The sequence below is a fragment of the Mustela lutreola genome, chromosome 10 (genome assembly GCF_030435805.1).
Source record: "Mustela lutreola isolate mMusLut2 chromosome 10, mMusLut2.pri, whole genome shotgun sequence".
Taxonomy (NCBI): domain Eukaryota; kingdom Metazoa; phylum Chordata; class Mammalia; order Carnivora; family Mustelidae; genus Mustela; species Mustela lutreola.
The window spans coordinates 97,001,835-97,027,206 of NC_081299.1; the positions used below are offsets into that span (position 1 = coordinate 97,001,835).

The following is a 25,372-nucleotide window of genomic DNA, read 5'->3' on the forward strand; positions in this document are numbered from 1 at the left end:
CCCAAGTTCAGATACTGTGCAGCTGTACAGTTTGTAAGACACTGGATATCCTTTTGAGCATGAGAGGGTAAAACTGGGTAAGGGTATTTCATTACTCTTTGCATCTTCTGTGTAGGAAAGGGCATTTGAGCAATTTTACCCAATCAGCTGGAGGGAAAGACTAGCTCAGAGCCTTTGGGGAGAGGTTTCCTTGATTCCCCACCCCCTCTCCAAATGGGGAAAGGAGACAACCACTTCCCTCCTTTCCGTCTTTAGACATTGTGATACTTGTATTGGCGTCTTTACAGCCATCTTGGAACCTAACTTGTGTGGTATGCAGCATCCTGAAACATATCTAGGTTTATCTTCTGGATGGTTAGGAGTAGCTCAATGAAACCTTGGAGAACATCAAATTCAACTCCATCATTTATTTTTGTTAAACCAGTTTCCATATTGTTTGGCTTACTAATACTCTGCAGTGCAAATCATAACTATTAGCCCAACTATTAAGTTTAGGAAGCAGTGATCAACATAGATATAATTTGGTTAGGTGCCATTTTACAGGTAAACACTCATAATGTGACTCTTTTAATTATGCAGTAATTTCCAGAATAGTGTCCTACCAGAATTAAATCACTGGCATCCGCAGCTTATTTCTAGAATATTTTCAAAATGGGACCTTGGCTGACTAAGATGGGTGGATTTAATACTTAGAGTGTTACAAATTGATGAACAATGCTTTCTTGCCTTGTCACAAAATAGCACACACTAATTTATTGAATGTTTGCTTTTATGCTAGACCATATGTTAAGCACTTTCTTTTTTTTTTTTTTAAGATTTTATTTATTTGTCATAGAGAGGGAAGCAAGAGCAAGCACAGGCAGACAGAGGCAGAGGGAGAAGCAGGCTCCCCGCCAAGCAAGGAGCAGGATGTGGGACTCGATCCCAGGACACTGGGATCATGACCCAAACCGAAGGCAGCCGCTCAACCAACTGAGCCACCCAGGTGTTCCTGTTAAGCACTTCCTTGACTCAAATAGCTCCATTCAGTTCTCACAACAACTCAGGTGAGATTGCTATTCTATCCCTTTCATGGATGAGGAAATGGAGTTTAGGATGGTTGAACCGTTCACTCAAGATTACAGGGCTAATAGGAGAAAAACTGGGATTTGCATTCTGACTCCAGAGCTCAAGATCCTAATCACTGCAGATTTCTGCCCAAGGGTCAAGATAACTCCTCCTTGTTTGAGGCATGTGGTACATACTGTTGCGTTCCTACTTGATACCTGTTCTTTCTCCTCTCAAACAGAACCTCTATTTTGTTTGGGGTGACTCAGGATCAATTTAATGAATGGTGGCAATCTCATTTGCTTTTTGCCACCGGGCTGCAGTGGGCATGTGACCATTGTCTGGCTAATAAGGGAGATTCTACTGGTTGGGGTGGAAGGTGGAGTCTGGGTAAGGTTTTCTCCTTCGTAAAAATGGGAGGAGCACTGCCTTTGCTTCCCTTCCTGCTTGTACAGTGACCTCTGAGGATGTCCTATCTGGAGCTGTGGCAGCCATATTGCAATCAAGAGGTGATAAGCTTGGAGACAGAAGCTAACAAGCATAGCATGGCAGAAACAGGCACAAAAAGAACTTGGGTCCTTAGTGACATGATTCTGCTTCTAAACGAACCAAGGCTACTTAACATTTAAACCTTGTGTTAAAGATAGAATAAATGATCTTATGCTTTAAGCTGTTAATTATTTTGTTCCTGCTAGCCAAATGTATCCTAATGGATACAATCTGGGTAGGAAAAGACATTTTCTCAGAGGGGCTATGAAAGTAGATAATGTGGAGGTTATCAAGATTTCACCCAGGAATCTGTTAGTCTAGGTAGTACTTCAGAAAACAAACCACTCCATCTTTGTCTCAGATATGGGTATATCTAGGCAATCCACATGTCTGTGTTGGATATTTCCCCTTTTCTCTCCAGAGGCAGGGTTTCCTCTTCCCTGTGTGACTGACTGAGATGGATTGCAGCAAAGGATTCTCTTGCCCTTTGGCTTCTGGTTGGATTTGGCCACTGGGATGTACCAGGAGGAGAGTGGAAGAGGGAGGTGAGTGAGATATAATCCCCAGCTTCCTCCTTGGGCTCACTGCATCCCTTGACTGAAGTTCATAGGCTCCTGTCTTGCTGCCTTTCTGGGGCTGAATTTTGGTTCCTTCCCATTCTGCAGACCTAGGAGCTTATAGTCCTAGGGTTCCAGACTACCCTTATGGTTTCCTACAGGCTGCCCTCATTTTTGTAAAGTACCATTTGTTTCCTGCTACGCTCTGCTGATGCAATGATGTGAACTAAATCACTGTAGTGGTTGAAACTTGGTCCACTCTATCTGATACATGATGAGATCCTGTGGAGTTATTCATAATGTAAATGAGGGCTTTCCTCAACCATTAAAAGGGAGACAGACGACTATATAATTAGGAATCACTCTGCAAAAGTAAAATAAAGTATCATAGCTCAGAGACAAGTTTCTGCTTTGAGGACAAGAAATCAAAGAAGACTACCTGGAAGAGATGGCATTTAGGCTAAGGATGGATAAGATTTTTAAAAGACAAAAAGACTGATGAGAGTGTGAGTCAAGTGAGGGAAGAGAGAATGCTCAAGAGTTTTCAAAAAAAATCGCTGCTGGAAAGGGACCTAATATGTTCTTTATTCAGGGTTACTCCTCCCTCCATCTCCTTCACAGATGAATAAACTTGAAGCCCGAGATTTGGCCAAGGTCAAACAGTAAATAGGTAGCATGCAGATCTGCTAGTTCCCGGGCTGGTGCTGATTCTCCACAACACCCTACCTCATCTCAGGCAGTCTGTGAACTTGTCAGACTCTCCCACTAGACTATGACTTCTTGACAGCCGTTTTCATCATCGTTGAACTCCAGTACCTAGCCCAATTTCCGAGATAAAGTCATCGTTAACATCACCAGCTAACAAAAGGTAAGCCCCCACCTTCTGTAAGGCACTGTGCGGATATTTTATATGTACCTCATGAAACCTTCACAACAGCTTCGAGGGGTATAATTATCTCCACTTTCCAGCCAAAGATGCAGCGGCTCAGAGAGGTTGTCTTTGCTCCAGGTCACACAGCAGTATGCAGGGCTCTCTTTTACCTTCCATCATGGGCGTTCAATAACATTTGTTGAATGAGTGAATGAACAAACAAGAAGCACCCAGAGTGCAGGTGATCGGTTGTGCTAGGCCACCCTGGAGACCCCGCCACCTCGGGCGATGGACTCTGCTCTCCAAAATGTGTACACCCTCTCTCGGAAGCGCCCCGTGCGGGCTCTGGGGCTCCACCCCCTACTCCGCCCAGCTCTCCAGCCACGCCTCCACCTCGGGGTTCTCTCCGAGCTTCCCGTCCGAGTTTTCGCTTGGCTCCAGACGCCGCCAGGAGGGCCTCTCTCGGCCCTGCGACGTGTGGCCGGTTCCATTCCCCTGCCCCTCCCTTCGCCCTCCCTCACTCTCCAAACTTCTTTTTTCCACCCTCTTTAAACTTCACTCATCCTACTGCCCGCCTCCTCCACTCCCACCGACCAATCGGTGGTCCGCACTCTCGCCGAGGCTCCGCCCCCCTACCCGCTGGGGGCCAATCCACGACGAGGGAGTCGAGCGCTGGGGCCCGTTCCCTAGCGCCTGGCCTGTGACGGCAGCGCGCCGGGCGCCGCGCGGCAGGAGGGGGCGGGGCTCTGGGTGAGGGATGGGCGAGGGCGGGGGGGAAGGGAAGAGGGAGGCGGAGGAGGTTGCGGCGGGTTTGAAAGCGGCAGTTTCCTGGCAGCTTGGGCAGGCGTTGGTCTCCGCGCTCCAGCTCCGCAGCGGCCACAGTCGATCCTGCGACGGGTCTACGCGCGCTTCTGCGCACCCCCCGACGGATTTTTCCCGTTCCGGCTTTTGCCCGTTCACCTCCCCGCCCCCCTGCTTCTGCCTTTCCCGCCGCTTCGGCGCGGAGCCCGGGGGCCAGCCGGCGGCCGTGACCCCGCCCGAAACCCCTCTGGAGCCGCCCGGGGACAGTTCCCCTCTCCTTTCTTCAGCCTAGCCCGGGGTGGTCCTCGCCGAGCCCGGCAGCCCCGGGGAGCGCAGCCGGGAGGGGCGTCCGAGGGGCGTCTCGGGGCTTGGAGCAGCCCGGCCCCGGCGGGCTGCGGTCGGGGCGGGGGCGCCAGAGCGGCGAGGCCCCCCTCGCCGGGCTGCACGGGCCGCCGGGCCCCCAGGCTGAGAGGGGGCCGGAGCGGCGCCCCCGCCGCCCGCGCGGGGTCTCCCCCATGGTGCAGCGGGGTTCGGGATGTCGAAGACGCTGAAGAAGAAGAAGCACTGGCTCAGCAAGGTGCAGGAGTGCGCGGTGTCTTGGGCCGGGCCCCCGGGCGACTTGGGCGCCGAGATCCGGGGCGGCGCGGAGCGCGGCGAGTTCCCTTACCTGGGGCGGCTCCGGGAGGAGCCCGGCGGGGGCACCTGCTGCGTCGTCTCGGGCAAGGCGCCCAGCCCTGGGGATGTTCTGCTGGAGGTGAACGGGACGCCTGTCAGCGGGCTCACCAACCGGGACACCCTGGCTGTCATCCGCCACTTCCGAGAGCCCATCCGTCTCAAGACTGTGAAGCCAGGTACCCCGGCTCTGCCTTTTGTCTCGGGGTCTGGGGGCAAGTCGGGGTGGGCGTCCTGGGAGAGGCGGCCACTCCTTATTGCTTATCGCCCTGGGTAATCGTTTATTTCCAGGGTGCGCGGGACTCCCTGGCGAGGGGGTGGGGGGTGGTGGTGATTCCCAATTTGCTGGTAGGAAAACTCAGCTCTGGCTGGCTGAGGCTGCTTTGCAGGCTGTCAAGTATTGCAGCCAGAAGCTGGGTTTCCTAAATCTGTAGCCCCGACTCCTACCGGGAGTTTCTGACCTGAGACGAAAAAAGGGGGGGCAGCCTTTGCTGTTGCTCCCCTTTATGGAGAAGGTCCTTATGATAGTAGCGTATTCTTTGGAACAGTCTTCTGCATTTTCTAATCGGGAATGAGGTCTTGTACTATTGAGGCACTTGGTGCCAAGGTTACCACCTAGTGTGCCTAAGAGGGCTTAGCGGCTTCAGTGTTTCTTGCACACCAGCAACACCTGGGAGCTGACAGCCTAACTCACTCAGTTCAGGTGGTTTCAGGTGTCTGGGTATGGCCGTACAGTAGGTAATATGTGACCGATTAGAATGTTCTTGCGGGGAGCTGTTGAATAGTCTGGGCTTCGAAAGAACTAGGTGCCTCTTCGTAGTAAAATCTTTACTAAATCTTTGATTTCACACACATTTTGTAGAAGTGGTGGGTAAAACGGACCCCCGTTGCCCTGGTGTCTTTTATGCCAGTCAGATCTACTGCAAAGCACGTTCCGTTTATGTTTGAAAGCATTGATCAGACTGCGTACAGTGAAATCTGATAGTATGCAATGGTCCTGATGTATTTGTTATCTACAGCATTGTTCAGCATTGGTTAGAATGTGGCTCTGTTTTCTGAGAGGCTTGTAGGAGAGAGAATTATGATCACAACGTTATTAGAAATCAAACTAGTTTCGTTATGTGTGCTCTACTGAATCTATAGTGCATCAGAATATAATGGGCTTTTTAATTGTGACTTGGGCTGGAGTGATCAGTCCATCCCTTCACTGCAAAATGCTAGAAAAATCGGGAGAAAAATTTAACATGTTCTCTCCCTCACATTGTTTTTTCTTTCTCAGCAGCTCACTTTGGAAATCTCTCTTTCATAGTCCATGGGCTTATTGGGAACTGATGGTTTGTGGTGCAATATACATATGTGTGAGTATTGTGGGTGTATACGCACACACTCACATGTCCCTGCAATCTTAAATTAAGATTTTCTTCATGTGGTCTGTTTCATCATATTCATTTTAAGCTTACAGTTTATGTAAGGGCTTCTTTTTTATTGCTAATTTAAAAAACTTTGGCAGACTTTAAACTTCATTTTCTGTATAGTTTCGCAAATTAAGAAATTCTTAACTCAAACTTTCAGAGCCATATGTGAAAGGTGGAGGAAAGGTTTTGGGGGCTGTAATTTAGTGAGTCAGGCACTGTCTGTAATATGCAAAATACTATATAATACGTGGTTTACTAGTGTAAGTGCCATTTAGTTCAAATCCCATGAGTCAGGGAATAATGAGAACATCTGCATCATAGTGTTTTGTTTTGATTAGTTGGGGCCATAAATGAGAATGTAATTCTTATTTTCAAAAATAGTTTAAGATTTAATAGATTGAGGAAGTCAATATATACTCAAAGTATTGTGATTCTTTTAGAAGACTGGGGAGATCTTTAATATTAGTCTGATGTGCATGTTATATATTTTCTCAATGTTTATATCAGATTTAAGAAAATAATTCAAAGTTTAGAGTGTATTCGGTAATATAGATTAGCTGTGTTGAATAAAAATCATATGCCCCGGGATGTAGTTGACATTTTTATAGTAATAAAATTTTGCCCTCTTGACAACCATAGTTATTTTTCTACTTTAAATGTTAAACCAAAAAATATTGAGGGGAATAATTTATATTAATGGGTTTAGCATATTTTCTGATCATTAATAATAAAAGTTCTGAATACTACACTTATTTTTTTAAAGATATGCTCTCCTTCAGTAATTTCTAAAGGGTACCATTATGTGTCATCTGAGATTCTTATTCTTTGTTTCTAAGTAAGTTGTAATTTAAAAATCTTAATTTCTCAAAGGATAGTATTCTTAGTTTTTAGTATCCTCATGTTAAGCATTACATGAAATGGCTTTCTTAAATGGCTTTGTTTAAACAACATTTGTTGTAAAATAGCAAGGTTTTTGCAGGCTAAGTGGAAGACTTCAAATATTAGAAATTAAGGAACTAGAAGAGTTTATTCCTAGAACTTTGGGTGTGATTACAAATCGCATAAATATTATCTCTGGAGGAGACAGGGGTTCCATACTGTTAGGCTTAAATTTGAAAAGTATGAAAATACAAAGTAAAGAAGTTTAAAAAGGAATTTGCGCTGCACATTGTTGTTTTTTTTTTTCCATTTTATCTAAACTTTGTGAGAGAAATGGATTTTCCATTTTAATATGGAATTGTAAAGTGTACTTTGCACTGTCTCTTGTCTTGATTAGCAACTCTTTGTAAAACTATATTCATAACATCATCTGGAAACTAGTACAGTTCAAGAGTAAATTTAACATTTCTGTGAGATGTAATAATAGTGTGGAATGATCCCACATTCATCGTCTTCTGACAAAGTCCATAGCAAAAGGATGAATATAGATCCTTCCTAGTTTACTCCTTTTTGTCTAGTACATGCTAAGGGGAGCTCAGCCAAAACCAGCGTCAACATGACTTAAGGAAGAATTCTTTCTGGCAGTGACCATCTTCAGCTTTGATTTGGGGCTTTAGTATTCTTTTTTTCTCACTTGCAAATTCCATTAAAGATTATAATGGGGAAAAAACCCCTACTTTAAAATATGGTTCTTAATCCTAGGCTTTCTTGAGAGAATTAGGGAATTTCTTATTGGAATCTTATTCTTACTTAGTATTCACATAATATGCAGCAGTCAGTGCATTCCTGCTTCGAGGACCATCTTTAGTTTCACCTGTTCCTTGGCCCAGCTGGTCACCTATATCTTAATTACAGACCTTCTCTTTCTTTCTTTTTTTTTCTTCTCTCTTTTTTCTCTTCTCTCTCTCTCTCTTTTTAATTCTTGTCTGCCAGGAGAAAACTTCTTAATTGAATTTGATCTTTGTAGTTTCACAGTAGTAAAGGAAGTTGAACTTTGGACCTCTGATGAAATTGTTACATGATCTAGTCCTGTGACCAGTCTTAGTTTCTTTGATTTTATTTCAGAGCGTATTTTTAAGCAGTTTCTTTTCTGGCTAATGATAGAAATAGTCAGTTTTGTTCTACAATTCTCTGGATGATGAATGTTCGACTTTAATATTCAATTCATATACTTTTTTAAACACCTATTTCAGTGGTTGCAAATTATGTGGATTTTATTCCGCAGGTTAAATATTGATACATTAAGTACATGAAATCATTGTTTACTGCTTTATTATGCACACAGTGCTTTCAACTACCTTAGGTCTGCTACTGTATCTAGAGAGGAAAATCACGAGGAACAATGTTACTGTTTAAACAAAAACTAGTTTGAAATAGATCTTGTTTAACGCCAATTAATTGTAGGTCAAAGTTTGCCACGGACTCTTGGAGACATTTGATTTATAGGGGAATTTTGTTAAAATGAGCACATTCCTAGAAATCCATTCCCCATTGGTGAAGAAGCATTACTAGAAGCTTTTGAGTAAGGGTGTTACGTTAGGCCAATCATGAATAACTTTATCCCTTTCTTTTAACTTTTGGGTCTTTTTGTCTTTTTGGTTTAATGGGTAATTTGGGACTTGTAAATTTTGTTTAGGTGGTTGTCATATTTGATGAAGGGAAGGGTGATAGAAGTTAAAATTTAATTGCTAGCTTCCTAGGTTTCTAATACAAAAACTTTTTTAACATAGAAGCTAGAGATTGGGTGAGGCAGCCTCTTTGTTAGGGAAAATAGTGGTAAATTTTGATAAACCTTAAATTGGAAACTTTACTGTCCTCTCAAAATTTGGTAGCAATTTTTTGGGTCTACAGTTGGTCTCAACTCAAGTAACTTCAGGTTTTGGACTTTATTCATTGACATCTTCAGTTCATGTGAATAATGGGCTTATGTCATAGAAGCTGAAGAAACACTTAATAATTGGCCCTTTTTAGTTTTCAGATCATTTCTGTTTTATTCAGTTGAATGTTAAAATTGATTTTCATGGGACATAACTGTGTTCCTGGGGAATATAAATTGTTTTCCTCTGGAGGTTCTGGGAAGTACTTTATAAAACCTCTAAGAGACAAATTTCTCTGTGTGTGTGTGTGTTTCTTGGTCTCTAATTTATCTAAATTGATGGTAAAACAAATCTACATTTGCTCCAGGATCCGACTTGTGAAGTCAGTGCATAATCTTCTCAGGTGAATAGTTTCATAAAATATCTTTACCATATAACCTCTAGGTGCTTTATAAATTTTGTGAGCACTTAGGATTTTGGGGAGTGTGTTGTCAGAGAATTTCATTTTTATGAACCACTTCCATATTTAATACCAATTCCAAATTCTACCAATTCTTAAGTCAGTTTTTGGTTGTTTGTGATATGATGAAGTGTAAGTATTTTGGTAATGAAGACCAGAACTGTGACCCTTTTAATTAAATAAGCAGTTCTGTCTCTCCTCTGAATTTTTGAGAAATAATTTCCTTGCAGTACTACATTTTGGCAGAGAGAATGAATGTCCTTTATTTAAAACTGCTCCTAAGGTTAAGATTTTTGGTGGCTCAGAGGCTAGTGTTATGAGAGACGTGTTTGTGCAGGAAGAGTTGTTCTCCTTGAAAGTATGTTATTTAGAATGTTTCCCCCAAAAGGTGCTGATTTTACTTTATAAAGAGAAAAAGTTTGGTTCCTGGCACATATTCATTCCCTTAGCAGCCGTTTGGGGGTGTACCCATGTGAGCTAGCTCTGGTGATATAAAAACAGATATAAAAATGAATCAGTAATGATCTCAATCTTCAAGAAGCTCACACTTTAATGGGAGCTTAAGGTTTCATTGGTCAAGAAGACCTGTAGTACGGGTTTTACCTTTATCACTCTTCTCCTAGTACTTAAATAAAACTCTTTAGATAAGTTTGAGTATGAATTTTGGTGGAAGCTAGACTAATTAATTGGTTGCCAAGCACATTGTTCTAGAAAGTGGTGTGGGGCTACATCTTAGGATTTGGGTTCTCAGGTCATTACAAAAAGAGGGAAATCAACTATAAACACAATTATCTTTTGAAAAGCCCTTAGTTAAATTGCCCTCAAAATACAATCTGTGTTTTAGTCACAGTGTATTTTAAAAATTGTGTTTGTAGTATACCATTTGTAGGACCAGAACTTCTTGCCTCTTCTCGCCCTGCCCCCCTCCCGCCCCTGCCATGTTGGAACCAATTGCTGTGTTTTGGCTGAACACTAAGTGAAATAGTTTTGCTTGCATTAAAGAGTTAGGTTTTTTGTTTTTGTTTTAGTTTTTTTCCTTTAATAAAACCCATCTTTTAATTTTAAAAAAATTACCCTTATCTGGGTGTGCGTAGTTAATTTTTAGAAGTTAAATGTGCCCATGAGGTGAAAGAAAGCTTTCATTGCTTTTGTGTCTTGGTAGGGTCCTTGCCTTGTGCCCTCATTTTCTGCTTTGGCTAGCCGAGGAGAGAACTATGAAGAATTTTGAATTTAGCCTGGTTTTGAGAGATGGATAAGTGCTGGTTGAGTGAAATTTGTATCCTCTCAGTAGTATGTAGGAAGCAGAGGAAGAGACAGACATGGGACAAGAATGTTCAATACAGACAGGTCTTCAGTATAATCCATCTCAGTCATGTATGTGTATGTGGGTAAAACCTTATTTTGTGTAAATGCACAAAATCTGTATTATAGGATAATTGGAAAATGGAGAATCATATTGTTTAAATATATAGGTAGTTCTAATATGAATCATCTAGAAATAATGCTGGTAAAGTGCTTATGGCCATTTCTACCTTCAGCCTTATTCAACTCATAATGTATTGAGTATTTTTATTTAACCCATACTGTAGCTGAAATATTACTGGTAGTACTTTGCTTTATGGTAATAGGCTTTCTTGTGTTGCCTTCGAAGCCTAGCCAATTTTATAGGAAAATGCAATTTGCTAATCCAGTAAAAAGAGAACTGGAAATAGATTTCCACCTTAACTCCCCCTTCTCTTTTGTTAGAGTCACAGTTGACTGGCTTCCAGAGAAAAGGGTAGCACCATTATATTTCTATCCCCACCCCCCCCACCCCCCAACCTTAGCAGTGTGTCCTAACACAATTGCTCTGCAGTGTTCCTAGGAGCAGTACTGCTTCCCCCCAACCCCCCAAATTTCAGTCATTGCCTCATGGCCAGGGGAACATGGATTACATTTTGAGCACCATAATTTGACTTGTGACATAACTAAATAGCTGAGAAAAGACAGATGGTGCTCATAAATTGGAAGGTACCTTGTTTTAGTAACACACTGGAGATAGTTTCAGAGACTCAGGAATATAGAGGGTTAAACTTTTTGCTATAATGTGTTTGGAGTTTAGGGTTTTTTGGTTTTTTTTTGTTTGTTTGTTTTTAAGATTTTATTTATTTATTTGAGAGAGAGCATGAGAGGGGAGAAGGTCAGAGGGAGAAGCAGACTCCCCACGGAGCTGGGAGCCTGATGCGGGACTCAATCCCTGGACTCTGGGATCATGACCTGAACCAAAGGCGGATGCTTAACCAGTTGAGCCCCCCAGGTGCCCTGGAGTGTAGGGTTTTTAAAAAATACTATGAAATGCAAATTGGAAAAAAATTTTGCTTCAAATTTGTTAAAATTAGCATCTATTCTATTTGGAGGCAGTCCTGGTCTCAGGTATACATTATGAATAGTACCTGATCTACTTAATTAAAACTTTTTAGCGTCTTAGGTTCTTTGCTATTTTTTTTTTTTTTTTTAGATAATTATAAATACATAATTATTTTTCTTGCTTCCAGGGAGTTTGTGAGTGGGTACCCCATTTCTCATTGTTGTTCTAATTGGGAATTATATGTGACTATGAAAAATATTTTTGTTTTCCTTTTAAAGAATTTATTTTAGAGAGACAGAGTGAGTGGAGGCGGGGGCTGGGGCGATGCAGAAGCAGATGGAAAGGGAGAGAGAATATCTCAAGCAGACTCCACTGAACTCTAAGCCTGACATGGAGCTCAGTCTCACAATCCTGAGACTGGGACCTGAGCCAAAATCGAGTTGGACCCTTCACCAATGGAGCCACCCAGGTGTCCCAGCAAAAATGGGGTTATTTACATACCCATGATGACATTAAGCAGAAATAGTTTTATGGAATGAAAATACTCTGAAAGGGAGGGGGGAAAAGGAAGTATTTATTAATAAATGCTTTATTTCTGACTTTCATCAAATAGAATTATGCAAACTTGGCTTTTTTTTCCCCTCTAATAAAATAACTTAAAAAAAAAAATCCCTTTTAATGGAGTAGCCCCAGAGATCTATTACTCTTTGGAAGTGGTTATCCAGTTTGCAACAGGTATTTGGTGATATGTAGGTCAGATCTCATCAGGAAGGGGTAAAAAAATCCCAATTCATATGTCTGTTTCTGTGTTTGTTAGGATTCCATAGCAAGTGACAGAAACTACTGAGGTTAATTTAGGCTAGAAAGTTTATTGGCTTACACACATGAAAACCCACGCCTAGGGCTGTAGCAGCTAAATTCATGCTCTTAAGTGACGGTTTTTGGGACTATCTCTTGGCCCTTTTCCTCAGACTTGGCTTCTTTTTCAGCTCACCTCTCAGTGAGCTTCAGCAAGAAACGTGGCTCTGAACCACCCACCCCCCAAGTCATATGGAGTCCTTAAAGCTTCTCATCTTTGTTCTGGAGTCCAATAATGAATTTCATGCAGGGACTCTGTGCCCATCTCTTGGACCAGTTGTAGAGAGAAGGCAGCCGGGTACTGTGATTGGGCAGGCCTGCATGAAACGTCTACTCTTGCAGTTGAGTATAGAAAGCACAGTGTGATTAATAACTGTCCTAGAACTCCAGGAGATAAGGGATGGGTATTTCCTCAGAAGATGGGACGGTGGGGAGGCAATACTACAGGAAACGGCCTCTTTTGAAACATTTACTCTCTCCTACTTTGAAACCACCAACAGTATACAGTTGTCATAAAGCTTATCATTTTTTAAAAACCAGATATTGACTGTAGACCAAAACTGAGACACTGATTTTATTCAAATAGTTTGCTTAAATATTATAATTTTGAAGTTTTTAATCTAAAAGCTGCTTTTATTTAAATGCTTTCTCTTTTAAGATATCAACATCTCGGGGTGCCTGGGTGGCTCAGTTGGTTGAGCATCTGACTCTTGATTTCTGCTCAGGTCATGATCTCAGGGTCCTGGGGTTGAGCCCTATGTCGGGCTCTTTACCCAGTGGGGAGTCTGCTTGAGATTGTTTCCCGTTCCTTCTACCCCTCCCCTCGTCCCCTGCACATGTGTGTGTACATGCTCTCTCTCTCAAATAAATCAATCTTCAAAGAAATCAACATCTCAGTTTTTTAATGTGTGCAATTAAAAGGTAGGTACTGCTTGTACTTTTTCAATTTTTTAAAATGTCAGGATTCTCTAAGTCAGTGCTGCTTATTCTTAGGTGGATAGGATGCTTTGGAGGATCATTTAATTATCTTTGCCATTGAGAAAATGATTGTTAATCTGTTTGATGTGATTTTTTAACTTAATATTATATCATTTTGAAGATGAAATTCTAAAATAATTGCTTTCCAGGATGTTTTGCTATTCATTCATTCATTCATTTTAAATAGGCTCTATGCCCATTGTGGAGCCTGATGCAGGGCTTGAACTCATGATCCTGAGATCCAGACCTGAGATAAGATCGAGTCTGAGGCTTAACTCAGCCACCCAGGGGCCTCCAGGATGTTTTGCTTTTAAGACAATGGTCTTTTTAAATATTAAACTGAAGCTGCATTTTTATTGCATTATTTCTAAGCATTCTCTAATAATACCTTTAAACCATGATCTCATAGAAGTCAAACATAAACTACTTCACTGACTCTTTGAAACACTGCTTAAGTGTGTAATGTAGTAGCTGTTTAATCATCTAAAAAGTTATTTGGCAGACACTGTAGGATAAAATCTGACCACCTTTGTTTTTTCCTGCCTCCACTGGAGGAAGGTACTTAGAGTTGGCAGGTTGAAAGAGAGGGGTGGGTACACTGAATATCTTTTCCCACTTTTTTATATACTTGATTACCAGATGAATATCTTTAACTCCAATACCATGAAAACAATTTAAAATCAACCTTCAGCTTATGTATAACATGCACGGTAGGAGTTCTGAAGTTTGGCTTAGTGTTGTCTGGTTGTATCTTTAGTGAGCTTTTTTTTCTTTAAGATTTTATTTATTTATTAGAGAGATCACAAGTAGGTAGAGAGGCAGGCAGAGAGAGAGAGGGGGAAGCAGGCTCACCACTGAGCAGAGAGCCCGATGCGGGGCTGGATCCCAGGACCCTGAGATTATGACCTGAGCTGAAGGCAGAGGCTTAACCCGCTGAGCCACCCAGGTGCCCCTCTTTGTTGAGTGTTAAATATCGTTAAATTATTTATAAATATGCTCTTCTACACCAAAGCCAAAATTCACAGAATTGGGTGTGATTCATAAAAAATCATATCATGACTTTGTATTTTTAGATTAATGTATGTCTGTCTTGGGATGTCCTTAAACCATGTTTGAAAATCACTGCTTCTATTGCGGAATCCTACATTATTAGAGTTCTCCAGTATTAATTCCACATATTGATTAAGTCATGAGAGCTGTTAAAATAATACCATTTCCTGACCTCTGCTCACAGAACTATATCTTAACCCACATCTATAGCTTTGGGCAGGAGGACATTTTGTTAAAATACTTATTTTAGCTGGGGCATCTGGGTGGCTCAGTTGTTAAGCGGCTGCCTTCCGCTCAGGTCATGATCCCAGGGTCCTGGGATCGAGCCCCGCATCAGGCTCCCTGCTCAGCGGGAAGCCTGCTTCTCCCTCTCCTGCTCCCCCTGCTTGTGTTCCCTCTCTTGCTGTCTCTGTCAAATAAATTTAAAAAAAAAAAAAAAAAACTTATTTTAGCTAAGGATGCTTTTCATGAGTTTCAGTGTTTTCTGTTAGAAAGTCCATACTACTTAAAAATTTAATTTCCTTTAAATAGAGTTAGAATTGCTAACTAGAGCTATCTCGTAGTGAGATGCTGGTGAATGAGGTGACACATCAGCCTTCCTTTGGCAGTGACTCTAAGTTGGCAACCTTGCTCTGAGTGTAATGGGAAATATTCTGACTTGGGGACTTGTGATACTACTAGCTGCCATTTACTGAGTAACAATCATATGTCCATACATCATACACCCCCTCTGTTTGGTTTATAAGGATATGTATATTGGCATACGTGTTTTTCTGTAAAGAAATTTACATGTTGTCATTCTCTGTGAGTCAGGCGCTGTCCTCTCCCTTTTACACGTGAGAAAGCTAAGGTCCAGAAAGATGAGCACACCAAAGGTCGCAGACTCACCTCGAGGACTAGGAACTGAAGCAGCTTTGAGTCTTCCTTCTTCACTTTCCAGATAGAGTATTATTTCATTTTGTCTGAAAAAATCTGCCTTACTTCCTTTTTCTCTATTAAAAGGAAAAAAAAAACCCACAATTCTGAACTGTTTGAGTGGGTGTTAAATGCAGTAAAACATTGGGCAAGTACTTAAAATAAAAGCTTCATTTCTTGGTTCTGTTTCTAAACAAAGTTTGTGGCAGTGCAGCTTAATCTTTATAGCTAAACTGTGCCCGATGAAGTAGTTAGCCCCCAGAATTACACATCAGACAGAAAGTTAGCATTAATTCTTGCCACCTTTGGTAAGATAATTTTCCAGCTATTCTCTGTAAAAGCCTGGATACTCTGAGGGTAAATATACTTGGGAAGATTGTCTACTTGATACTGCAAATATTATCTTGTTCTCACGTTTCCTGTCCACTCATTGGATAATGCACTCATCAGGAAGGTATTTCTTAACACACATATCTTGAGACAGGTGGCCTAAAAGAATGTTCTGTTGAATGTAAGAATGAATACATTTTGGGACTAGGAATTTTTTTTTTAAAGTCTGCAGAATCTGTTCAAGGTATACATTACCTTTAAATAAAATGTAGCCAAGCTAGATGGAAGAATAACTCATTGTATTCAAGGAGATCTCTCTTTTTCCGGACGTCAAGTACTCTACGGTAAGGTGGCCATTGAAGAGGTGGTTAAAGCAGGTTGTAGAGTACAGGCACCTCTTATTCTTTAAGTGTTTATGCTGTTACGTCTTCTGTGTGGGCTTCAAGTCAGCCATTCAACTGGAAGGAACCAAAGCAATCCAACTAATACCCTTAGTCTACAGAGAAATGAATTGAGGCTTAGCAAAGGCAGGTAGCTCTGCTCAGAGGCCCAGCACAAAGCTGGCAGAGTGTGGCCTGGAACTCTGGTTGCTTTTGTTGTTTTGGTTTCTGGCATAAGGCTCTCAGTAGGAAATTATAGTGAAATTGATGAAAAAAAGAAGTAACCTGTTAAACATATTCTGTCCCTTTATGAAATTTGTGTTGCTTTGCAATTAAGTATCACAGCCTAGACCAGGTCTTTTAGGCCATCAGCATGCCTAAGTGTTGCTAGAGACAACAGTGGTAACCCAGGGGCTGGAGGACAGAAAATTTTGATCATTCTGTGCCACAGGTTTCTATGACATTTGTGGCCTCGTGTAATGCAGTGGCTTATGGTTAAGATCTAAATAGAAAACTGTTAGCTGGTGTAATAGCTGTATATCTAAGTATTGGTTCTTGTTAGGTGTTTTAGCTCTGAAAAATTATTTCTCCCATCGGAAAGGTTCTTCGCAGTGCTTTCAGTAGAATCCTTCTGACTGGGTGCTTTGTATGGTGGACTGCTGTCGCTCTTCTCTCCCTTCTTGGTGGGGCAATAGTACAAGTCTGAATTAGAGCCTGCTCTACTTTTATTTCTTCCTCTCAGCCTGACTAGGGGATGCAGCGGGGGAAGAGGAGTTTTAGAGCTAGGAACTGCTCAGGGATGTGATAGATGAACTGTCAAGGGCGCTTTTGGCTCAGGGTCCTTGAGCTTGTGTGGCTGTAATGATGGTGAACATGACTGATAATGGGGGGCTGTGTTCCTGCGGGGTATGGGACAAGTAGACATCTCAGGCCACACAGAACTGGCCACAGTTTTGGGGAGACTCTTCTCAGGAGGTATGACTGATGGGAATAGTAATGTCTCACTTGGGCCTCTTGTATGTCTGTGAAAGAACAGCATGAGCGGAGACCTGGAAAGATCTCTCTGTAGTCAGTCTACCGTAGACTCTTGTAGTATCAGTTGGGGTTAAGTGCAGGAAACCGAGAGGGATGTAATACAGGGAATTAGTTGCTTAGAGAATCTTTGAAAGGGCTGGAGAGCTGGGCTCTAGGCCAGGACTCTGAGAATGACTTCCAGGACTCCTTGAAGCAACATGGCATGGGAGCTCCTCCCTCTGCCACTGTCAGGAAAGTGGCATTCAGGAGGTTGTTACTGCAATGAAGGCAGGAAAATACCACGGCCCTTGTGGTGGAGGGGACCATAGCAGCCACTGCTGTTGCCGTCAAGAGCTGCTTGAATTCTGGAAGGTAAGTGTCTGGCCAGTGCTGTGACAACTTCTAGATGCCCCTGAGCTACTGACTGACTCCGAGCCAGCCCTGCTACTTCTGCCATTGTCCCTCAACAGCCCTGAGGCCGGAGACTGGGCTCTGACATGCCTGTGACCTTCTTTGCTGGCTGAAGGCCACTAAAAGCCACAGGCTGATGGAGCTCTGCTTCGCTTCTGCCTTCCATATTTTGTGTCCTATATCTTACATGGTGGAACTGAATTTTTATCCCGCATACTAGCTGTAAAGGAACCTGGGAAATAGAGGTTTTAGTTTACCAACCTCTGCATTTTAGGATGGCTTACTGTAAGCAGGTGGGTGCTGAGTGCCTGCTGACCCTTTCTCACACATGCTCATCTTTGTCGTCGTCTTTTTTTTTCTTAAGATGTTATTTATTTGACACAGCATGAGAGAGTGAGGCACAAGCAGGGGGAGAGACAGAGGGAGAGACAGAGGGAGAAGGAGAAGCAGGCTCCCCACTGAGCAGGGAGCCTGACATCGGGCTGGATCCCCAGGATCCTGGGATCATGACCTGAGCCGAAGGCAGACACTTAATCAACTGAGCCACCCAGGCGTCCCTCCTGCCAACCCCCACAGGCCCATCTAATTAAAGATAGTATTTAATCCTTTCCTGATAGCTGTCATTTCTGTGAGCTTGTCTTTTCGAAATGGCCTGTAGTTGGAGTGGTCACAAAGCTGATAGATTTTTAACATCTCTATCTTGCTACTAGCTTACGTCTGTCCTACCTCCTGTCCCTGCTGCTGAGACATCTGTGTTTTCTATCACTTAATCTCCATCTTCCCTATAACCCGCAGGCATCCAGGCCAGGGAGGGCACCTCAGCCGAAATAACCAGCTCATAAGCTGGTCAAGAACCTGTGATTTCTGTGCCTTTGAAAGATGAATGGGGCCAGTAAGACTTTTTCCTGGGGATTTGAACTAAGACAAAAAGGAAAGCATTTCCAGTTAGGAGTAGGCGCTTCAGCTGAGAGGTTTGCCAATTATGCCCTGAGTTGGCTGTACTCTTTCTTGAGCCTGATGGTTGAATGTTCAGGAACTGAGCGAGCTAGTTGTCCAAAGAGTCATTTGAAAACATTAAGTTGCATAAAATTACAATTAAGCAAATTATATTAACAACAAAGTTACTTAATGCTCAAAGTTAGTGATTTCCTTATTTTCAGCTCTACTGAGGTACAACTGACAAAATTGTAATAGTATATAGCATGATGATGTAAATGTAAAAGTATGTAGCATGATGATTTGGTTTACATAACACACTCCTGTGTTACCAGTCTTAATAGAACACTTGAATTCTTTTTTTAAATATTAGGAATTTACTTTTATTTTTTTTTTAAAGACTTTGTTTATTTATTTGTGTGTGAGAGAGACAGTGAGAGAGAGAAGGAGCTGGGAGGAAAGGGTTCAGAAGCAGGCCCCCTGCTGAGCAGAGAGCCCGATGCGGGGCTCGATCCCAGGACCCTGGGATCATGACCTGAGCTGAAGGCAGATGGTTAACTGACTGAGCCACCCAGGTGCCCCTAGAACACTCTGGAGTTTTATGGTATTTTTTATTTTGATGAGAATACTTCAAGTTAGCATATTTCAGTCATGCAATATAGTATTACCAACTGTAGTCATCATATTCTACATTAGATCCTCAGAACTCTCTCCTTTCCCCTTTTACCAACCTCTCCCCTTGCCTCCACTGTTTCTGTGAGTTTGACCTTTTCTTTTTTCTTTTTCTTTCTTTCTTCTTCTTCTTCTTCTTCTTTTTTTTAATATTCCATGCCCTTTCCTAATTATTTTACTACTCTCTATTCTCTTGGGTTTCTTTACATCTGTTGTAACTGAGTGGTGGAAATACTGTATAATAGGTTATCTTGCCAGCTGTGTTTTCACTGTTGTCATGGCTGTGGTGGGAGTTGTTAGCGTCTACAAAACACACCACTGATTGTGAGGTGGGGAGGTAGAGTCAAGGTTGGAAAGGCCATTTTATTTATTTATTTATTTTTAAAAAAGATTTTATTTATTTATTTGATAGAGATCACAGGTAGGCAGAGAGGCAGGTAGAGGGGGGGGGAAGCAGGCTCCCCGCTGAGCAGAGAGCCCGATGCGGGGCTCGATCCCAGGACCCCGAGATCACAACCTGAGCTGAAGGCAGAGGCTTTAACCCACTGAGCCACCCAGGTGCCCCGGAAAGCCGTTTTTAACCATGTAAAAACTAAAATTTTGGGAGAAGAAACCATGAATGAGCAGAAGAAATTGACACATGCAGTAGGGCTGAGGGGTATTTCCAGAAGACCACTGGAGGGAAGGGCCACAAACTCTTCCCAAGGTACAGAATCATTCTGGAATCATCCTACAGCTCCAGCCTCCAGGAGGGGCAGCCTTATTTTATTCCCTGTACTTAGAATTACGTGAAATTGTGGATTCCTCTGTGTCATTGACCTTAACAGAACACTCTGGAATTTTATGGTGGTTTATTTGTTTCTGTTTCAGTGCCTTTAGTCGTGATGAGGAGACAATCTGTTGAAAGTTTGGGTTCAGATTTTCTGGGATGGAGATGCAAGAAAAGAAGGTCAAGAGGGCCAGGAGCAGTATGATATGTGGTATTTCCAGAATGAGGCATTTGTAACTTGTAGCTTATGGTCCACATCCTTCCCCCGAGTAGATTCTGTATTAGAATAAGATTGAAATCTCCACTATGGGATGTCTGAATACATACATTTTATTCTGTGGCATTTTTCATGTGTTACATTTGCTTGGGCATAGATTAGCTTGTTACTGTATAAATGCCCTACACCTCAGAGGCTTGAGTCCTGGGGCACAGGTAGCATCTCTCTTCTTCTGTAGCTCCTGCCTGTGCCTTCAGGAGCAGATAAGGTTCACACTAGTGTCTGGAGCTCCCTGCCTCAGCCTCCTCAGCTGCCTTTGATCAGCTGCTCGCTCTCTGCTCATCTCTCCAGTTTTGTTTTCTCTTGACTCTGATTGCTTCTCCCATGGGTCTCTGCTTTCCAAAGAAAAGACTGACCTTGGAGAGATCCTGTCAGCCAATTGCAATGTTCCTTCACTTCCCCTCGTGGATTGTCCAATTTCTCAGGGGCTCAGGTGGAAACTGGTGGGGGTGGGGGGCATCCTTCTATTTTCTTTGACATTTGTCCTTGCTTAGATATTCGGGAGCTGCTCTGTACCCCCAGAACATGCGTGTATGTGTTTTTCTATTTCTGGATTTGAAAATATGCCAGATGCCTGTCTCTAGGTAATATTTTATTTCATATCCTTGTTTTAGAGGTTCAAACTGGATCGCACATACTAAACAAACCGAGTCTTTGAAAAAATAATCTTAAAAAAATAGGAATTAGAAATGGATCTTTGAAAGGCCAATAGATAGTCTCTTAGGATAATTTCTTACTAATTGAAAGAATGAAAAATTGTCTAATTATGGCATATTAGTCTGCTGTTAAAGTGATATAATGCAGATGAGAATTTCATCAGCATTAAGGAACTTACTATAAGTAAACAGTATAGAAATACTGTGTCATTCCCTGGGGCACCTGGGTGGCTCAGTCAGTTGAGCATCCGACTCTTGGTTTTGGTCATGATCTCAGGGTCGCCATATCGAGCCCCACATCAGCCTCGGGGGAGTGTGGAGTCTGCTTCTATTCTTCCTCTGCTCTCACATGCTCCATCTCTCTCCCCCCCCGTAAATCAATAAATAAGATCTTAAAAATAAATATTTTCTCATTCCCCCCAAATACTCAATGGGAATCCGTATAATTTGCCTTACTACGTACAGCTGGCAAATTCTTCACCTCCTGGGATACTACTTTTTCTCTATCCCTGGCACCAGTGGTATTAAAGAAGCATCTATGCAAACGATATTAAAATCTTCTAGCCCTTCTGTGGCCATTTTCTGGCTTGGGGGGCCTGATTAGAAGAGAGGACATGGTCAGAGTTTCTTCCTTGTGCTTACATGTTGCCCCTCTCTTTAAGCCACGGTGCAGCCTCACTGAGCTGTTCCTTAGTTTACTGCTCCTACCCTAAGTGAAAGAACAGTTGTGCAAGAGTATGGTCCTCATGTCCCACTTGGCCAGGTCTGTTTCTGGTCAGTTTTCCCCTCAAGTTGCTGTCATAATCTTTGCAATGGGGTGGACAAGAGTTCCTCCATTTTTGTTGTCTTGTTCATTCATTTTAAAAAACAATGTAGCTGAATAGAAACATAGCTCTCGGTGTTGTAATTTCACTTGGCACATCATGTTGTAGGACCCGTTGTCTTTATTATGTTCACAGAGGTGAAATCACAACCTCTAACCCATCTTTGGGCCAAATCTAAACAGCTTTTTGGTAAAGCCTGGTGGGATTTTACACAAAGCTGTGGCAAAGCACCATCAAGTTGTGTGACTTCAAAATGTAGGCTTGGAGTTGATCCGTGGTGGAATCTTAGTTCTATACTTCTCATCTGTTACCTTGGACAGATAAGACGCCTCAGATTCTTCCTCTATAGTGAGGATAATACTGCCTGTCTCATGGGGCTGAAAAATAAATTGTGTTAGCTGCAGTTGGGTAGGACATTTCCCCCAACTGTTTTAAAGTGGGCCCCTCAGTCATTATTTTATTCATGACACTTGTTTGTAGCAGGTTTAGGGTATTTACCATTTTAGACCACTGATCTAATTACATTTCTCATCATCATGAAGCTGTGAATTCAACCATAGAGATAACTGTGAGTTATCCTAGAGAATTGGGACCAGACATGAATATGGTTCTTATTAAGTACCAAATTCAGAAATATGCCTTGAAAAATATCTTGGTGAGCTGAAAAGTTTGCAACTTTCAGTGATCATGCAGTGTATACCTAGGTATGCTTTATGGGTTGAATTGTGTGCCCCCAAAAGGTATCTCGAAGTCCTCCCTCCAGTACTGCAGTTTGGAAACAGGGTCATTGCAGACATAAGCAGTTAATACAAAGTCCTCCTGAGTAGGATGGGCTCTTAAGAGACACAGTGTCATGAGAGGAGAATGCTATGTGACCAGGTGACTCTGGAGGCAGAGGCTGAAGGGCTGCACCTGCTAGCTGGGGGCACTAAGGACCAATGGCTATCTGCAGCAGCTAGAAGGGGCACAGACTCAGCCTAGGGTCTCTGGGAGAGTGTGGCCCTGGTGACACCTTGGTTGTGGACTTCTAGCTTCCAGGACTGTGAGAGAATAGATTTTTACTGTGTTGAGCCGCCTGATTTGTATATAGTTTGTTACAATAGCTTTAGAAACGAGTCTTTTTTTTATAATGATAAATAGATTCACAGTATTTAAGAAACATCTCAGCGTATTAAAAAGACCACCTTTTGTATAACATATTAAATTGAGGATTAATATGCTATGGGTAGTCAAATATTTTTTCTTTCAGCAATTAATATGCTAGATGACAGAAGCTAATTACTGTCTAAATTCCCTAAGGCTAAAGTACTGCAACATTGTGGAGTAGGTGGTAAGTCTCTTTCTTAACACTGCTTTCCTTCCTCGTGTTCCCTATTTGTGCCTTTATATGTACTATTAAGACACAGAGGGCTGCATGATCTTCCTTTATGTTTTCCAGATAATTTGGGAAACTTCTTAAACCAAAGAAAAAAATGCTATGTTGTAGGTAAATGTTTACTGAGGACAAATGAAATAGTACCACGGTCAAATGTAAGAGCATATTAATGCTTTCATTCAGTGGAAATTTACTGAGCATTTGCTAAGTCCCTGCCAGTATTCTAGGCATTGGGTATATGCCCATAAACAAAGTATGCAAGATCTCTTATGGAGTTAGGATTCCAGTTGGGGAGGTAGATAATAAAGAAGAAAATATAAACAATGCCATTATAATAATAACAGTATCAAAGAAGACATTGGTAGCTCTTATTATGTGCCAGGTGTTACTTTTAAGTGTTCTCCTTCATATTTATTTAGTCTCACAATTACCCTATGAAGTTGGTTTGTCTCTTACATATGAGAAGACTTAGGCACAGAGAAGCCAAGTAACTTTCCCCAGGTCACACAGCTAAGGACGTACGGAGCTGGACCCTGAATCTAGGCAATGTGACTGTGTTCAGAAGTGATATACTCTCACCCTCTAAAAAGCATAGATCGGGATGAGGAGATAGAGAATGTGTTGTTTAGATTGGGTGGTCCAAGAAGGCCTCCCTGAGGAGGGGACATGGAAGTTGCACATTGTATGACTAGAAGGAAGGAGTTGGTCAAGTGAAATTTTGAGAGGAAGCATCGCAGAGGGAATTATTAAGTCCAGAGGCCTTAATGTAAGAGCTGGGCGGGTCATAGGACAGTAGAGAACGGTATGGCTGATCCCTGGTAAATGAGGGGTAGAAGGCCTAGAAAGGAGGTCGAAGAAGTCAACAGAAGCCAGCAGGGGTCTGGGAAGGGGTTGAATATTATTTATATTTTTAATGTCACCAGTAAGCTAGAGTTGAAAAGTGAATGTCCAGTATGTGTTTCGAATAATCATTGTTTATGATTCTTATGGTTCAGGAGGGACAGGAGAGGAGGGAGGGAAGAGGAAGGAGGTCAGCTTGGACTAGCATGAGAGGAGGGCGCTGAACCAAGTGGATGGACTTGAGAGAGGTCTTGAAGGACGAGCTAACAGGACTTGGCCCATGGGTTGCAAAGTGGAGGGAGGGGAGGACTTCGGACTTCTAGTTTTTTGCTTTGAGCAAGTGGACGTGTGATGGTGCCATTTCCAGGAATGGAAAGATGGGGGATTAGGGCTAGTGAAGAAGTTTTTCTGTGAAGAGGTATATCTACCATCTAGATTATTTTCCTAACTTTTTACCCTCTTTGCTTTATTCTATATTATGTTATCCTTGTAGCCATCCATCAGGTTTTTTGTGCATGTCAGAATTTTTTATAACTTGCAGTTATCAGTACATTTTCCCAAGGAAGGTTTTTCAAACGTCTAGTTTTCTCAGTTTCTAGTTTGTCACCAAGGTGACAGGCTCAAGGTCCTGTAGCTAATTATTTTTTGGATCCAGGATTAGTATGCAGGTTATCATTAGCCTAAGATTCTAATTTGATTACATTTTAACATATAAATAAGAATAAAAGTCAATTTTGGACATTGGACAAGTTTGGCTGCCAACTGTTGTATGTGCTAAAAATCTCTTGGACCCAAATTTCAAAGACAGAATGCAAAGGATGTGGTACTACTGTTGCATTTGATTGGATTACAAAGTTAGCTTATCACTTAGGACTTGTTGGAAAGTACAGTATAATGTAACTTGAGAACATTTTCAGATATTTGGTCCAGGAATGTAGCTTGGGATTCTTCCAAGGATTAATCCTTTTGTTGGCAAAGCCTTTGCATTTAATTAGCAAATGTTCCTTGCATGCCTACTATGCACTTAGCCTCATGCCAGGCCAAGATACAACAGGGAATGATTCATTTCCTTTCAAGGAATTTAGCCTTTGTGTTTTGTTTCAATTTCCTGAAATCGCTTTCCATCTTTTGCTATATGTTTAAAGATGTAATAGAAGCTGTAGTTCAAAAAGGTAAGGAAGTTTATTTAATCTAGGTAAAATTTCAGCCTCTGTGGCGAAGCCCTATATGTATATAGAAAAAGACTGCAGATTTTTCATTTGTGTTGTGTGAGCACCTTATTTTCTAAGGAGTGAAAAATAGGCCATTTAAAAGATGTTTCTATCTGGGCGCCTGGGTGGCTCAGTGGGTTAAGCCGCTGCCTTCGGCTCAGGTCATGATCTCAGGGTCCTGGGATCGAGTCCCGCATCGGGCTCTCTGCTCAGCAGGGAGCCTGCTTCCTCCTCTCTCTCTGCCTGCCTCTCTGCCTACTTGTAATCTCTGTCTGTCAAATAAAATTAATAAAATCTTAAAAAAAAAAAAAAAGATGTTTCTATCTGATGGAATTAACTAGCTAAGCTGTCCCTGAAGTCAGTATCAGGCTTGGAAGTTACAAATAATTTGAGTTGGTATAGGAATATGAGACATGTTTATCTTTAAAAGTCAGACTGGGTGGCTCAGTGGGTTAAGCCTC

At 42.1% G+C, this 25,372-nt stretch overlaps 1 protein-coding gene and 1 long non-coding RNA gene across 4 annotated transcripts in view; one reads left to right on the plus strand and one right to left on the minus strand.

Annotated features, from left to right (window-relative positions):
* Nucleotides 1–2,661: 2,661 nt before the first annotated feature.
* LOC131808948 (uncharacterized) lies at nt 2,662–3,464 on the minus strand. Its single transcript, XR_009345006.1, has 2 exons — nt 3,010–3,464; nt 2,662–2,909 (listed from the first exon to the last, which is right to left on the minus strand). It is a non-coding gene; the product is annotated as an uncharacterized LOC131808948 (long non-coding RNA).
* Nucleotides 3,465–4,190: 726 nt separating this feature from the next.
* The window catches only part of MAGI3 (membrane associated guanylate kinase, WW and PDZ domain containing 3), a 229,693-nt gene continuing 208,511 nt past the window's right edge, over nt 4,191–25,372 (plus strand). For 2 of the 3 annotated variants that reach the window (XM_059135303.1, XM_059135304.1), the window contains exon 1: nt 4,192–4,616. In XM_059135303.1, the coding sequence (XP_058991286.1) occupies nt 4,301–4,616 (316 nt within the window). In that variant the 5' untranslated portion in view covers nt 4,192–4,300. Of the gene's footprint in view, nt 4,617–25,372 lie in introns of all 3 variants that reach the window. The other variant, XM_059135306.1, reaches the window with a different exon arrangement.